The sequence below is a fragment of the Pseudonaja textilis genome, chromosome 3, assembly GCF_049901715.1.
Source record: "Pseudonaja textilis isolate UNSWEBS1 chromosome 3, rPseTex1.2, whole genome shotgun sequence".
In the NCBI taxonomy this organism is placed as follows: domain Eukaryota; kingdom Metazoa; phylum Chordata; class Lepidosauria; order Squamata; family Elapidae; genus Pseudonaja; species Pseudonaja textilis.
This window is the reverse complement of record NC_141992.1, coordinates 47,139,141-47,156,697: the sequence shown is the minus strand read 5'-3', so window position 1 is coordinate 47,156,697 and position 17,557 is coordinate 47,139,141. Positions and strand designations below refer to the sequence as shown.

At 38.4% G+C, this 17,557-nt stretch overlaps 1 protein-coding gene across 1 annotated transcript; it reads right to left on the bottom strand.

Moving 5' to 3' along the window:
* Positions 1-5,477: 5,477 nt before the first annotated feature.
* Positions 5,478-13,100, bottom strand: LOC113454416 (pepsin B-like). Its single transcript, XM_087929536.1, has 9 exons — positions 12,969-13,100; positions 12,557-12,710; positions 11,457-11,574; positions 10,804-10,925; positions 9,806-10,005; positions 8,876-8,998; positions 7,464-7,605; positions 6,775-6,873; positions 5,478-6,321 (listed from the first exon to the last, which is right to left on the bottom strand). The coding sequence occupies exons 1-9, from the start codon at positions 13,022-13,024 to the stop codon at positions 6,169-6,171; spliced, it is 1,167 nt and encodes a 388-aa protein (XP_087785662.1). The 5' UTR covers positions 13,025-13,100; the 3' UTR covers positions 5,478-6,168.
* Between the last annotated feature and the right edge of the window lie 4,457 nt (positions 13,101-17,557).

Below are 17,557 nucleotides of genomic sequence, written 5' to 3'. Positions count from 1 at the left end.
TCTTCTTCCTTGGTGAGCCGCCCACTGGTCCGATGGAGATGGGAGTTGCATTGCGATGATGTGGCAGACAAAAAGAAGCTCTGTGCCCATGCCAGCCGGCCAACTGACAGCTGGGCATGTAACTGATCTCTGATTGTGAAGGATAGGCTTGGGAGTCAGCTGGGAGGTGGGGAAATACGTGGGTGAGGGCAAGAGATTAGACCAGGTGGATGGTGAAGGCTGAATGAGGTGAGGATCATTTAGGAAGAAGCGGGATAAGACAGGTAGGTAGGCGAGAAACAACGCTTTGATGGTAAACTGTCAGCAAGGGGGGATAATAGGCTAGGCGAGGGCAGGAGTGTGGCTGCGTGTAGGTGTGGATGTGGCTGCTGTATTAATAAAAGGGAACGGGGAATAGGAACACTCAGGGCTAACCTTGCCTGGCTTTGAGCCATTCTTGCTTGAATAGTGTTTGTTGTTTGCTCATCATGGAATAAACCATCATTGGCTTTATAGAAACTGGTGTCTTTATTCACTTTAAGGCATATCTCCAAGACTCAGGGACCCTCTGAGCGCATCATATGACCTGCTTTGGATCCTGTCAGTCAAAGAATTCAGAAGACACTTCTGTGCCCTATCACCCATCTTCTGGAACATGGTACCTCCCGGGGGGAGATTTGTCCCCACCCTCCTATCCTTCTGCAAGAGCTTGAAGACCTAACTCTGCCAAATGGGCTGGGGATCCAACGAGGGAATAACACACTGGAGGTGACTACTAGATTGGTAGCAAATCCATCTCTCCCTCCTGCATTCCCTGCTTTTTCCCCTCCCATTTTTTAATCTCATATTACTGTATTTTCTTATTTATTTAATTGTTTCACTTTTTTGCTACTGTTAGGCTTACACTTCATTCTTTTTACTGTTGTAAGCTACCTAGCATAACCCTGCAGCAAGATAGGCAGCAAATAAATTTATCAAACAAATAAATATGCCTAAAATAGCTTCAAATAGAAGAAAAAGGTTTAGAAGACACCTCCGGTCATGTTGTTCATTTTTATAAAGTTAGTCTTAACACTTTTTTAATTCTTCCATTTGTTTTCTTCCCTCCACACTTTGAGTAATGAATTATATGGAGTTTATCAGTCATACATCTTACATTCAGGCTCATTGTTCACTATTTTTCTTCTAACTCTCAGTCAAATGCATTAAGTGGAGGGAAACCTAAATTAAGTTTACTGAGGTTTCTGTGAAAAAGGAGATATTCCTTCTCATTGTGTACATCTTGAGCATTTTAGAGATGATCCCACTTAAGTGAGTACTCATGGAAAGGTGTTGATGTGGAATACTCTACATACTGTAGACTCTTCACTATTATAATAATCTCTCACTGCATACTTTCATAGAAGCAATCAGTACACGTGTGATGTATAAAAGGTTGTGAAAAGGGTTGCACGAAGACCACAATGTACAGCCATCTTCTTAAAATGATAGATCAATAAAGTAAGCCATAATTTTCTAGCAAAATCAATGACATGCTGATGCTTGGCTTGGTATATGCTCAGTATGTGCTCTCCAGATTCGATCCCAACAGAAAGCTACCTTATCGGTTTTCCTTCTTTCTTATTGAATGTAAATGAGTAATTAAGACCCGTATTTAATTTTATGTCTATATTTTAAAAGGCAGTCTTTGTTTCCAGTTATGTCTATTCAAGGCAACTACACAAAGGATGTAATTATAAGATGATGTAAGAAGAAATATCAACAAAATACTATATAGTCTTTCTTTCACTCCTGGAATAGGGGTAGATTTAAAAAATGAATGAATAGAGGAATTCTGTTGTTCAAAGAAAATATTGAGATGCCATATTTCTTCCAAACATCTCTCCTGCACCATGCTCTCATAGTTGGCCAAGTAAAAATTCGCACATAAGACTGTCTTTTGTATAATCATTCTTTATTTGCTTCCAGTTACTTTGGAGAGGAAACCAACTTCGATTTATTATCATTTTTAGTGGAAGATTTTTGCAGATGAAAAGCCCTGCACAAGACTGTTGGATATGTTTATGCTGCTGCTGCAAAGCCAACCCAAGTCGTACATGGAGTAGCAGGGCCTGAGGTGTCAGCTTTGGAAGCCATATAGAGATTCAATGCTCCCACACTGCCACAATTGAGCCTGAGAGAGTGGGAGGGAGGAATTCATTTGAGTATATCTAGTTAGACAGAATAAAATTATTTTGCTGGTTCAAGGTCCTTGAGTGTGGCGCGTAATGAAATGTGAATCTTACTTTAGGATGGATGGTGATTGGACCATGTGATGTGATGGTGGCTAAGGGGAGATGGATTTGTATTTTTGACTTTTGTAAGGAAGCCCAAAACTTTCAGATTCGGGATTCCACCGATGTACCAGTTACTATCCAAATAAAGGAACCTTTGAGAGATGTCTGTCTTGGAGTTATTGGTTGGAATGAAAGGTTGCTGTAATACTAACATTATCCCAAATCTTTAAACAAACTCCAGCACCCCAAAAGGGGGCTGTCAGTGGTGCTGAGCCCCATCACTGACTCCAAAAATGGAGCAGTGCGAAGACTGAGTGAAGATGAAAAAAAGGGAAGAAGCTACAGAAGGGGTTCTGGGGCTTGACACCTGAGAACTAGTTGAGGCCACCTGCTGCCCTTCTGAATAAATTTTGCAAGTGATAGAAGCTGCAGAGGAGAGAGAGAGACTAGGCGGCCAGCTTCAAGAGATGGATTCATGGAGAAGCTGCCAGACGGAGCTGTATCCAGAGATGAGACTGGAGAAGAAGCTGCCTGAATGCCTTTCCTTCTCCCTCCCTCTGAGGACGGCCCACGAGACAGAGTGGAGAAGCGGGGGGACGTTGGAATCAGACAACTTCCAAGACTGGAACCTATTGCCTCCATCCCAAAGCCAGTCATTGGCAGGTATCCCAGAGCAATTCGAGTAACTTAAGGTGGAAAGTTATGTCTCACAGCCACAACCTCTCCAGACGAGCCGGGTCCTAACGCAGCCCACCTTTATTTTCCCTAGTCTAAGAATTGACAGTGAAACAAGTGTGGCGCCAGTCAGAGGTGGCCTAAGGATCGACCCAGCCTGGGAGGCCCAAGCAGTAAAGGAGAGACAGCAGATACAGCCGACATTGGGTACGTTACAAACCCCAATTCCGACCCCTCCACAACTAGCAAGGAGATTACCCCCTGCGGGGAGTATTCCTCCAGGGTGGGGATTTTATCCTGGTCAGGGGTGGGTCCAATGCCAGTGTCACCTGGGTTTGTGTCATCTGGGCACAAACAACCCCCCCCCCGATACCTCCAGCCCAAACACACCCCAGCCAGCCACCCAGATGAAGCCTAGCTTCCTAATAAACGGAAGCTAGCCATTCACCCAAAGCCAAGCCATGCTGAAAGCCCCCAGTACATGAAACACAATGTTGCCAGCCAATGAAGACAAAAAAAACGCTACAAAACAGACAGAAGATATTGGAAACACCAATCAAGCAGAACACAGCAAACTCCAAGACCAATAAACACAGACCAAGACTCCCAACCAATCAGGATAAAGAAAAAACCATTCTAACGAAGCACGAGGTTAGCACCAAATTTAAAACAGAAACAGCTGTGAAAGTCTGACACACAGACAAACCCAATACACAAGCCTGATGATGGAAGATGAGATTCTGCTGAAACATCTCTACAACTTTAAAAGCACAACTATAATGACGTGGGGAAATACCCGAACAAAGGTGAATACCATACACACACACACACACACACACACACACACACACACGGTCTTTTTCCATGTAAGATTAAGAGTATCTTGGTGACGTTTCAGCAAGGTCCCCCTCGCCATTCTCAGGCTGGTGCTTTTAGCTTCATGCCAGTGCAAGCAGTGTGTGATCGGAGCTGCCGTCTCTCTATAAATACTGGTGGTGGGGGCTGGTGTGCTGGGCTGGTTGGTTGCGCTGCTGCCTCTTGATTGGTTGATGGAGTTGATGTTGGTATAATGGGCTGTGTGATGGCCTTGTGAGTTTTGTTGTGGAGATATCCTGAATCTTGTGCTGTAATCTCCTGGGTCGTTTGTTTTGCAGTGATCTTTTTTCCATTAGCCTCCTGTATAGTAACGGCTTGGGTAATGGGTTGTGTGATGACCTTGTGAGACTTATTGCTGTGGTATCCTTGGTTTTGTGCTATGATATCCTGGGTCATTTGCTGTGTTGCAACTTTTTATGTTCTTTTGGTGTAATTTCCTGAGTTTTCTGATGTGATATCCTGAGCGGGTGGCTGTGATGTAGCATTCTGGGTTTTAGTCTGGCTTCGAGTTTGGGATCTGGGTCTGTGTTCTTGGCGTGTGTCAGCTTGTTTGGTTTTGGGGTCAGGGGGTGCGACAGCTGGCGAAGCAGCCGTGGTCTGTTTTCTGGATGGTGGTTGTCCTTCGTTTATAGGATGGGCTTGGGCCTGATGAGAGGGATTGATGGTGGTGTCCCGTGTTGTTTTGGGTCTGGAGTTGGTTTTTGTGGCTGTGACTCATTTGTTGGTGAGGGCTAGCTTCCAGATGTCTGGTAGGTGGGAGGTATCGTCCCGTCTATTCATGTTATGGGGACGTTTCTCTATCTCGATTATTCCCAGGTTTTACTCTGTATTTCTTCCTCCTCTTCTTTGGTGAGTTCTCCAATCTCCCCCTCTCCGTGATATTTGCTGGTCGTTCCCCATGCTGACTGAACGCTCTCAGATTTCTCAATTTTAGCTGCTGGTTTTTCCAAGATTTCTGCTGCTCGGGCTTCCTCTATGACTTCTTTTAAAGAGATGCTCTTTTTAGTTAACAACTTCCTTTGCAATCTCAGGTCCCTCATTCCAACTATAATTCTATCTCTTAAAGTTATTTCCACATTTTCAAACTCACAGCCTGCAGCAATATCTCATAGGTTTGTAAGGTAATCATTTATGGTCTCACCTGGTTTCTGTTCTCTGCGATAAAAGTCAAGTCAGTGAGCCAGTGACGATGCAGCAGGAGCATAATGTTCTTCTAACATCTTCTGTAATTCTTTCCATTCCATTGTTTCCACATCTTTGGGAGCAGCTAGGGTTCTAGCTGTTTTGTAGAGGTGATTTCCACAATATCCCAGGAATAGAACTCTCTTCCTCTGTTCTGTTACATCCTGCAGTGAATTTGCTTCTAAAAACATTCTAAATTGTCCCATGTACGTGACCCAGTCATGCTTTTTTGGATCAAAAGGTTCTGGTTGAGTGTGGGTGAACATTCTGATGATCAGCATGGTGATAGGAGCATTCCGTTGTTAGCATTTTCCGTCTTCACCTCGTTTCCTTTGTTCTCTTCAGGAATCTCATCCTCGTCACCAGTGTTTGATATGGGCTAGATTGAAGAGGCAGGACAGTGGTAGAAGAAAAGGATTTCTTTATTTAGCTATGACTGCCACCCGGTATGTCTGATGTTCTTTTTACAGGCTGCTGTCCACAATTGCAGCCACTCATGACTGTTCATTTTCCTGCCTGGAAAATGAACCAATGGGGGAAGTCTGACATCACTGCCTTTTCCCCATTGAATATCTAACATCTACCGTTCAGTCAAAACTGAAGAAGCTTCTTGGATGAAAAGCAAAATGTCTTCAAGGAAAAGCAAACTCCAGTTGCCTTTTGAAAAAGCACCTTTGGGACAAGGAAGAAAAGGTTCATATCTGAAATAAATGCAAACTTCTGATCCAATAAATGGGCCAAAGTCCATTAGGTAGCAAAACTGCAAAATATGTTTCTCCTGGTAAAAACTTTTATCACCAAAATGCTTTATCTCAATTATGACATTTTGCAGTTAGTATGTATTGTTTTCCATTTTCATTTCTCCCCTATTTTGAGCCAGCTTTTCTCAATTTTTTCTTATACCAAAAGCAATTGAGAAAAAGATGAATTTCACTCTTGACAAAAAACAATATAATGTGGAAAGAAACCCCAAATATATACATTGTTAATGAATGAATATTAAAACACCAGTTTGGCATGTTATAATTTATTTCTTTGTAGCAATGGATCTTAAGTGAACAAACTTTATGTAAAGGGGCTAAGAGTGGATGTCAGTTGAGAAGCATACAATTGAATTTGAAATATTTTGTTGGAATCCAAGAATCAGCTCCATTAATCCAGAAAGAAAATTATAATTCGTTTAGGCTGATGGTGCTAAACCAACCCTGTTGTTTCTCATGTCAAAAATAGAATAATATTCTTTAAGGAAAACATCACCCAGGATCCATAGAGGCTGCCCAGTTGAGGAAGACACATATGTTGGCTCAATTGCAAGGTAACAGTTGCCATTGTCCTATAAAAGAAACAAATTGATTCAGATTGTGTCCTTATTGCAGAAAAGAAGGAACATCAATCATATTTTATTGGAATCTGGATTTGGATTATTATTAAATTACATGACATAAAACATTGTCCAACTCAAGTTCCTCGCGTTATTATGAAATTGCATAGGAGTATAATTTTTGCTTACAATGACATGGCACAAAATCCATGTTATATGTACTTCAATATGAAGCTGATTCTTCAAGAGCAGCCATCTGTGTCATCTGCAAGTATTCTGATTGAATTATAGAAGGAGGATTACATATCTGATAGCTTCAAATTAAGGGATATATTTTTGTTATAAATAAAGTAGCATCAGCATAATGCTATTTCTATGTGGCATTATTATTGAGGTATGCAACATCAATTCATCTTAAAATGAAGTGGATTCCTATGCACGGAGAATTTAGAAACGCATACTTACATTGGCAACATAAGCAGAAGGAGGAAGTGGGAACTGGGAACCATTAATGAAAAAGATAATGGTAGGCATATTCTGGATATTGTTGCAGTCCACTGTATACTGTGAAAGAACAAATATAAGGGAAGGTTAAATTGAGGCAATAAGAGGGGTCGGCCAGGTTACAGCAGCACTATAAACCCTCATCTCTTTTCTTCAGTCTACCAAAATTGCCTTTAAGCTGTGCAAAATGTCTTTGGGTCAATGAAATGATATTCAGATTATTTATGGCCACTAGAGTGACAGAAAAAATATTTATTTTTGCATTTTTTTTGAGTAGACTTAAATGTTATACTGCTGAGCTTACTTACAAACTGCTAGCAAACTTTTTTTTGCAATTTAAAAAATTGTATTCTATATTGTTGTAGCTTAACAATGTTCAAGTGGGCACAAAAAGGTACATTGTAAGGAATAGCATACAACACCCCACTCCCCTGTTATTTTGGAGTAAATATCCCAAAATGCATATAAATGATCACGTAGATTAAAACAAAAACAAGTTCACATCCTATTGTGGAAATCAAGAAAAACAAACATAAGAACAAGAAAATGAGGAACTGCGTGAAACCAAAATTAATAGATTTCTCTAGTCGTAATGGTAACAGTTCCCTGAACAATCACAGCATTTGTTCAAGATTCTTTCCTCTACTTACTGAACCATAGTTAGCAGCATTCACAGCTTGAAGGAAATTTGCTAAATATTGTTGTGGGATAGTTAGCAAAAATGTTCCTGTGTCTACAATGCCCTGGCAGCCTTCACTGCACCAGCCCGTAGCCTGGTTGCCAATAGCAAATCTGTAGAAACAATCAGAACATAAGAATATTACTACAACTGTTACAAACAACTAAAGCAAAGTACAATTGGTAAAATAAATAAAAGCCTATGGATCCTTAATCTACACAAAGCCTTTAACCATCCTTTACCGACTGGATCGCCCACAAAGCAGTGGTGGGATTCAATTGTTTTACCGCCGGTTTGGTGGATGTGGCTTGGTGGGCGTGGCTTGGTGGGCGTGGCTTGGTGGGCATGCTTTGCCTTGAATTGATAATGGGTTTTTAGCCAATTTTGTTCATAAATGTATGCCAACACTCATAAGGCATTCCATGTTCTTGATCAAATGGTCAATTTTATTTATTTATCATGGATATTTAAAGCAACCTTTTCTTTTTCTTTATTTTTTATTTAAACTTGTGGCTTGCAATACTAGGCATCTGAATGCAGTGATGAAAGGAGTGTCAAATTTTCCTAATGAGAGACTCACTTGACACTAACATCTCATTCTTTTCAGTGATGAAGCCTTTTTTAATAAGTTATTTTAAGATATTTTATTCTTAGAAATAAAACATTACTATAATACTACACTTTATATAATTAGATTTATTAAGATGATTTGATATTATGAATATTGTTAGTATTATTGTCACTACTAACTGCATCTTGCTCATTGGACTGTTGGCTTGGTTTTTTTACAAGTTTTACATTTACAATAAGAGCTGTGGTGGCGCAGTGGTTAGAATGCAGTATTGCAGGCTAATTCTGCCAACTGCCAGTAGTTCAATTCTGACCGGCTCACGGTTGACTCAGCCTTCCATCCTTCTGAGGTCAGTAAAATGATGGCCCAGATTGCTGCAGGCAATATGCTGACTCTGTAAACCACTTAGAGAGGCCTGCAAAGCATTGTAAAGCAGTATATGAGTCTAAGTGCTATTGCTATTGTTACAATATGTTTTATAGTGATCTGCACTCCATCCAAGGATGACAGATAGAATACTAGCCAATTGAGGAGTTGTCTGGCTAGCTAGCTGGATGGATGGATGGTGAGAAATGATATGCCCATCTGTTTTCCAAATTTGTATCCTAGGCAGAAGGACACCTGTTTTCCTTCCCACAAACAAATTTAGAAGTAGCAAATAAGTATTGGATTAATCAATTCTCCCAAAAATCTAATACACCTAACCAATGGATGAGAGGAATATCCTTCTGTCATTTATAAGCAGTGAAGAAGCAGCTCATTCAAATAAAATGGAATCTGATACAAATCAGGAAGGAAAAAATATCACTTACTCTTCTATACCGATCTGCCAGTAAGCCTGATCAGTCACAGGGGCCCAGGTAATTTCCCCAGTGTACATCTGGCGGTCAATGCCTCCCAATATCAGTTCTCCTCCATACTGAACAGTTGGTTGGCTGAGAGGAAAGTGAAAAAATGGGCAAAAGAAAGAGTTATAGCTTCTCATCTGCTTGTGGTCTTTTTGTGTAGAGTAAACAATCCTAGGATCATTTTCATCAGAAAATAAGGCCAGAAAATAAAATTAAAAAACCAGTTTTTGGATGAAATTACAAAATAACAATGCAAACTGAGCACAGATTGTTGTGTGTTAACACTGACTATCCACCCATCCCAGGTTCCGCCATTGACATACACACCCTTCACTCAACTGCTCACTCCACTGAGAACCATGTTTTTAAAGGCTGTGAAAATTCAACTTTTCACAATTCTATTGGTGAGATAGGAATATAATTAGAGGCACATGTGTGGGTAAAAATCTTCTTACACTCATACTGTGAATAAAGTAATCCTTAGTATATGTGGTGGAATCAAGAGCTGAAAGGAGGAAGGTCCCAACAGGTGGAGTTAAGAGATACACTACCCTGGACTCTATGGAGTGGGGGAGGAAGTTTATGAGATAAAACATTTAGGATAAAATCAGGCTTTCCCAAGGAAAGGTGGGGAGTTTGGTGAGATCGTTGCTGAAGTTTTTAATTCAGCAATGATTTAACCCAAAAATAATTTTAAACCTCTTTCTTAACCTGATGTTTCCCTCTCTTTCAATATCATTCATTGCTGAAATGTTGAACTCCACATTATATTTGTGATGATGGGATTGAGCCATGGAATAAAAGTAAATTGTTCCATTCCAGGTCACTCGTTCTGGAAGAAAACCATAATTATACTTACATGCTATGGCACAAATATAATGTAGTTAATCTTACCGTGAGAAGTAAAAGCTAAAAATAGGTTCAGAAATCTGGTTTTGACTCATCATCTGGTACAAGAGTGAGTATGATCCCTGGGCGTTTGGAGTAGGATTGGTCATACCCAAAATCCCATCAAAGTTGCTATAATAGAAGGGATCGGTGGGTTCCTCCACACTCAATCCAAACTGTTGGTTTCGAACTACAATATTCTGGATCTGAAAGAGAAGATTGAAAAATGGATTTCACTTGTAGTTCATTGCAACACTCTGCACTTTCTCTTGAAATGTGTATATCTTTATCATAAAGATAATGATTCTGTGATTCTAAAATAAACCCCAAAAACTTTAACTTAAACCTTAAACTTTAACCTTAGACTGTCTACTATTGACCTCACCCCCTTCCTAAGGGGCCTGTAGGGGGCATGCATAAGCGCACCAATCGTCCCTACCGTCCCTGTCCTATTGTTTCTTTTTATTTTTCTTATAAGTATCTACCTCATGTATTCAAAACTATGTTTATTCTTATACCTGTATCTTGTAAGTGATTGACAAATAAATGAATAGATAGATAGATAAAATAAATAAATAAATAAATAATAAAGATATACAAAATGGTGAGCAATGCGTAATGTTTTGTTCAAGTCAAGCTTGATTTCTGGTGACTTCCATATTGTTTGCAATAGCATGGAAATGGCTTGCCACCGTCTAGCAAGGGCAGTGGTGGCTCACTAAAAGTTGAGGTTATCCATATGTGAAAATGGTATTCTCTATGGGAAGTGATAAAAGAATCAAGACTAATCAGAATAGTTTTCATGGCTTTTATTATGATACCAATTTACTTCCATTATGTTTATTCTCTTTAGACTTATGGTCATTTAAATGCTTATTTTATGCATTGGTCCCCTAAAACAGTTATACGTGTAAATGTAAATAAAAAGAGCTAATTCTAATGAATTAATCAGTGTGGCATAGTTAAGGAATCAATTACTAACAACTTGGTTAAAATCCACTCACCTGCACAGTATCATAACCTATCATTATACTCAAACTACCAGATCCATATCTCAGGATGTAAGTTTGTTCATTATTGCTGTAATAAGTAGATGAGCGTTTCGGGTCAAACACGTTATGGTTTTCTACAATGAAATAAGAAAAAATAGAGAGTAGTAGCTTTGCTCTATGTGTGGTGAAAGATCTTTTTGTCTATACTTAAATCACAACAGATCTGTACTTTACTTCATTACCAGCACACACTTTTCTTTCTCTCATGTTGTAGGAAAAATCCACATCAAAATTCTAATCCAGAGGTCTCCAAACTTGGCAACTTTAAGACTTGTGGACTTCAACGCCAATTTCAATTCTGGGAGTTGAAGTCCATAAGTCTTAAAGTTGCCAAGTTTGGAGACCTCTGTTCGCATTGATCACACTGAAATGGCAAGGGGGTAGAAAGAGTTTGAAAGAGGCATTTTTCACAAAGATATGCATAAGAATCATCTTCACTAGTACAGGTCAAGAGGTCTTCTTTTGTGGAACCAAATCAATGCAAAACTATGAGCAACATGGCAACTTTCAGCATTTTAAAATAACCCCCCAAAGTGTTAGGAAATACACTTCCAGTGAAAAACCCTTATGTGTAGAGCTGATCAGCAAGGGAGTGGACTACTCACCACAGGCCTTTGTTCTGCAATATGTAGAAGGTACCCACAGAACACCAGAGCCAGTATCCAAAGCAACAAGAAAATCTTGTGGTGGAGTCCCAATTGTTATTTTTCCAAAGTAGAAAGACTGTCAAATGAAAATAATTATGAGACAGGTTTCACTAAAACTTTGGAGCAACTACATAAGTAGGGAACTACCTCTCCCTGACAACACCTGCCCGTCCTTGAGAACAAATAGGGGAGACATCCTTCAGTCCCTTCTCTGAAATGTTGCCATCTAGTGGGACCTCAAAAGTATCTCTATGACTACAAGAACCTGTTCTAGGGATACAAACATTGGGATGACTACAAAATGACAGCAAAGAGGCACAGTGCACAGTTCTCTACCGTCTCACAATGTCCAGATTTTGGTAGCCCAAATTCGGCAGCCCTAGGAAACAGTTGTTTTTCTATTCTCACCTTGCCCATTCTCCATGAAAAAGAGAAAAAACTTTTTCAAATCTGAAGGGTTATTTGTTTATTATTTCTGTTGTAGACTGGAGTTGTTGTCCCACTTCTTTGGGAGTAAGTTATGCATGGACTGCTTGGCCTGGTTGCTGTCTTTTATTCAACTGGAGTAAATCAATAAAGAGAAATTGCAGCCCTAACCCAGAATGCTCACCAGTCATAGTAAAGAAAGCTATCCCAAATACATATTACATTAAGTTGCTCTTTAACAAGATGGGATATCTGAGTGTTATTGTCAGAAACAATGTTCCAATCACACGAGACTAAAAAAATACAGAAAACTGCTTTTTGCTGAATAATAATTTGCAAAAAATAATAATCTGGCAAATATGTTGCTGAATAATCGGGTAGCATCAAAATTGACTTAAATAAACGGATTATGTTCTTTTATGAGTTCAAACATCAGCAGTCAATTTACTGTTGCTCATAAGAGAAAGAAAAGAGGAAATAACTAAGTGATACTTCATTATACATAAATAACATTCTATTGATTGGTTCTGAGAAGAACTATCACAATGTGCAGGAAATAAACTTAAATGCTAGAGTTACAAAGTCAGATGAAGGAGAGGAAAATACAGATTTTCTGTGGTTTAAATACTCACGTCCAAATAATTGGTCATTGGTTCATATGTAGCACCGAATTTATTGATTTGATATTTTAATCCAGGGTCAATATGGTATTTTTCCAAAAATTCTCCCAACACTCCATTCTCTCTCATAATTTCACGAATGGATTTTCCTTTCTTCATAATGATTCTACATACCAAGAAAGATAGCCAGAATATCACTGTCACAACTATCTGCACATTTTAAAAAATATTTTTGTTACTAAAAACAATAATATCCCATCAAACAAATATTACACAAACAAGAGATTAAGCAAAGAACCAGGAATACCGAGGCTTGCCATGGAATGATAAAAGCATAATTTTGCCATCATTTTTTAACTAAAAGTGATACGCTTTAGATTGTTGCAGTTCTATTTTAATTTAATGTATGGTCTGAGATACTCACCTATGAAAACCTTCTGACAGGTGGATGCAAACTAATGCCAGGATCAACCACTTCATGATACTTTGAGTCTTGAGGAATTATTTCAGGGAATCCAAAAATTTTGCTAACAACTAGGCTGCTGTGATTCTACTTTTATATCCAAGGCAGCTGTTCTTTGCTATTTAATCTTTGTTCTTGTGCCCTTTATCACTCTTTAATGTTATGATGCTAAGCCAATACCAATATACCTTTTCTTATGGAGAATAGGAATTAATTTTCCTCTGTTTGAATTACTTTCAATTGAATTTTTGCCCTTGATGTTAAATAAAAGACTAATGGAATTTGGCTTCACAAAGCATCACCTGCTTGCAAAGTTAATATGTGATAATATATCAAAATGGAAAACTATAATCAATTTCCATGGAAGCTGCTCCCATTGTTTTAAGAACTAATGGAAAATGAAAGAACAATCCCACTTGCTCTACTATCAGTTGCTCTAGAAAGGTTGGACAAGGTTACTGTTGATTGAATTACGTCTCAGCATTCTCAGTTTATGATTGCTATTTTTTGTTGACTCCTGGAAAACTGCGTGGTGGTTCTGTCCTGCATGAATGTTGACATTCCAGAACATGACTGTGTCCATTCATCCTTCCATTTCCAGTTGTGAAAGTAAAAGAGTCCCAGATTCTTAACTGGAGCGATGTGCTTGAGATGTTTTCCATTAAAATTTTCTGCTAGTGCTTCATATATTTTATAAAAACATTTTTCACATTTCATTTATCTGTGAGAAACATAAGCTGAAATACCTTTCCAGATTTCCACATTTTTCTTTAGCAATTATAGATTAGTAAACCACACAATGACTTCCATTGAGCCCCATGATGAGCTGACATCACACTGAATTACCAGATTGTATTTGCAAGGAAATCACTCCTGGTTGCAGGATCCAGTCCAGACAAAGCTCTCCAAAGGAAGGAGAGATTGTTGAGATGATTCACATTTTCAGTTAATCAATTTTCTTGAGTAGACCACAGAAATTGTCATTTTGTGAGTGGCTTATGAGCAGTTGGGAGTTAGGATGCTACGAAGCTCACTCCTGCAACACAGCCTTTGATGGACATTAAGCGCTACCAAGCTTCGTTTCCTAATCACTTTTTGGATTTCTATTTTTATTGTTGTTGTTCTGTTAGAGAGACAAAGGATCTTTCAGATCAGCAAGATTTTTATGTGTTCATTGGGTGAGTCCCCTTCACCCTTAGAGGAAAATGGTACAAATTTGATATTAAGAACCTTTGGAATAGATGAGTTTTTCAATTATACAATAAAAGGGTGCCCAGAATATGGATTTCAGAAAGTTAATTAAAATTTAAATGTTACTAAAGTCATAAAAGTGGGATAAAGACCAAGACAAATTCCTTGTCTCTAATCACACTTGGCCAATAAAGAATTCATTCATTTGTTTGGTCGTTCATTCATAAAAATCTAATGAATATGATAAAATAAATATGGATTAAATAAATAAGAAAAGAATAGAGCAGAATTCCATAACAGAAGTTATTGTGCTTTCTATTGCTTATCTTTTTGCGGGGGAAACAGATGAACTTCTTGATAAAATGGAGAAATCCTGTTGTAAGTAATCAATTTATACATCAAGGACAAGCTGCAATGGATAATTTTGAAATTACTTTGAAGGGGGATTTAACCATCATAAGCAATAAAACGGAGAAAGATATGGATGTGAAATGGAATAGGTGGATAATTTATTTCCTAAAGGAGATTTACAAGTACTGAACCAGGAAATGGATTTGTATAATTTCTTCTTACTGAATATACAAAAGATTTTTTCTGGGAGGGGAGGGACAAACAAAAGTACAAATGTTATTTACTTTTGTTGTTGTCGTTCAATTGCTAAGTCATGTCTAATTCTCCGCAACTCCATGGACCATACTATGCCAGGCCCACCTGTCCTCCATTGTCTCCTGGAATTTGCCAAAATTTATGTTCATTGTGCTGATGATACTATCTTATCACCTCCTCCTTTGCTGTCTCCTTCTCCATTTGTCTTAAATCTTTTGCAACATCAGTGTCTTTTCCAATGAGATATCAATTCCCATTAGGTGGCCAAAGTATTTGAGCTTCAGCTTCAGTATCTGTCTTTCTAAAGAACAGTAAGGCTTGATTTCCTTTACAAAATAAATATGCTAAAGTTTTAAAAGATTTGTGGCTATAGAAACAGATGAACAGAAAACTAGTTCTGGAGTTCTTTCTGAAGGGATTAAAAAATTGAGAGCCTTAAACATTCAGGGAAGACTTATAAAGTCAGTTTATTTATATAATTATATGATTTCCATTTTTAATGGAAATTATTCTCTCACCACCTTTCTTTATGAGCATGGCCTCATTGCTCTCAATTCTAGAATAGCTGTTGTTCAAAAAGATCTACTGGGAAAATAATTCCATGCATGTCAAGAATATCCAGGAACATAACATTTTTAATAGAACAAATTATAATATGGAAATTAAATCCATTTTTGACATTGTCTGTTACCAGTCTGTCAATCTGACTATTCATATAATATCAGAGACAGAAACAATAGTTCAGTTGGAGTGTAATGGGGGGAAATATATCACTGGTATAATGAATGAAGAAAAGATGTTCCAGTGACATCAGTCTCTGAATGCATGCAATAGTTATTCAATTCATCTTTCTGAAAACTAACAACCAGTGGCTGATTAGAAAGGATGGGAATTGTTGTTTAACTCATCTGGACACTGTCAGCTTGGAAAATCTTATCTCATGAATGAGATGTTAAATTATGCCTTACCAATGGTGAGTTCAGCAACTAATTAACATTTATTTCCTAAATCACAAAAATTGTTTTTTTTTTCAAAGAGGGTGCATTTGTTTTTTTTTTTTAATATTCACAAACATTTGTTGTTAGTTAATAAGAAATGCCAGTTCAGATTCAGTAGTATTTTAGAGCAGGAAGAACCATTTATTTCTTCAGGAATTACTCCAACATACCTTTTCTCTTCACATTTTCTTGAAAGGTTCCTCCATCCTTCTTCATTCCTTTCTCCATCATCCCTTTTTTCTTTAAGGGGTCCCAGAGGGATTTTCCTTTCTTTTCCACAAGGTACAAAAAAAATTCCCTTCATGATCAGCTGGAAGCATATATTTCTTATCCTTTCTGCGTTACTCTTGCATCCTTTTTGTCACTTTACATTGTCACTGAAAATTACTAATGAAAAAACCTGCTAGTTGCTATTAAAGCAAGGAGCTGTGTGTAATAGAAGCACATTCACAAAGTCTTATGCTTTAATTTTTTACATAAAAAGTGAAGATTATGACTTTGATTAGCCAACCTTGACAGACCTTAGTACTATCACAATTGATTGAAACACACACCTTCTCCACTTCCTCTAACAGGTGGAGATACATCAGTGTCAGAATAACCCATTTCATGATGTACAGCAAAGGTCTCCAAACTTGGCAACTTGAAGACTTGTAGGCTTCAAATCCCAGAATTCTCCAGCCAGCAGAGCCAGAATTCTAGGAATTGAAGTCCATAAGTCTTAAAGTTGGCAAATTTGGGGACCCCTGGTGTACAAGGTCTTCATCAATGTGACCCAAAAATTATATGCAGAGTTATTACTGGCATGTCCCTAGGTTTATATTCCCAATAGCTGCCCTCCACTGATTTTTTTTTTTACTTTTGGTTACCTATATCAGGGGTCACCCACCTTTTGGACCTCAGGGACCACCAAACTCATAATTTTAACTCCAGAGGACCACTAATATTAATTTTGACTGAGGGTGGATTGGTGGGAGAGAGAGAGAGAGAAATCTGATGTAACCTCTCTCTCTCTTTCTCTCTCTCCCTCCCTCCCTCCCTCTCTCTCTCTCTCTCACGCACACACGCACACACAAACACACAGAGGCAGGGGTGGGATTCAAATTTCTTAACCAGTTAGGTGTGGCCTAATTTGTGGGTGTGGCTTGGTGGTCATGTGACTGGCTGGGCATGACTTGTATGTAAATATTATAAATATTTTTGTAAATATTGAATTTTTTATAAAAAAGATAAACTTTTACCCAAAATCAGACAAAGCAGGCAGGCAGATTGAGTTGCTCACAGAAGTACAGATTAACTCAGAGATCTATCTATCTGCCATTGGCTGCCTGAGTCTGTCACATAAAATTTGCTTGCAGGCAAACCTATAAAATTTGCTAGCAAGCAAACTCACAAAATTAACTGTCAACAAACCATGTATGTAAATATTGAATTTTTTATAAAAAAAAGACCAACTTTACCAAAATCAGGCAGAGCAGACGGGCAGATTGAGTTGCTCACAGAATCACAGATTCACTTAGAGATCTGTGTTTCTACCATCGTCTCTGAGCCTGCACTGAATAGAAGCTTCAGGCTCAGCTTTGCTTTCAGATTAGATAGAAAGCAAGAAATCCAATTATTTCCTGCTTTCTAGCTAATCTAAATCTCTCGGCACAGCAGAACAGCTGATGGTTGGGGATAAAAAAAGGAAAAATAGCAACTTAGCAGGCAAATTTGCCAGGAAAGGAGTGAGTGGGCGGGGAGAGTACTCGCAGG

What these genes read in the sequence shown, in the direction of transcription:
- LOC113454416 (XM_087929536.1), bottom strand. Translation starts at nt 13,024, where the DNA reads ATGAAGTGGTTGATCCTGGCATTAGTTTGCATCCACCTGTCAGAAGGT. An exon ending in TAGGTTATGATACTGTGCAG is followed by an intron (nt 10,006 to 10,803) that starts GTGAGTGGATTT and finishes CTTCTCTTTCAG; the next exon opens with ATCCAGAATATTGTAGTTCG. An exon ending in ATGCTGCTAACTATGGTTCA is followed by an intron (nt 6,874 to 7,463) that starts GTAAGTAGAGGA and finishes GTTCTTTCACAG; the next exon opens with TATACAGTGGACTGCAACAA.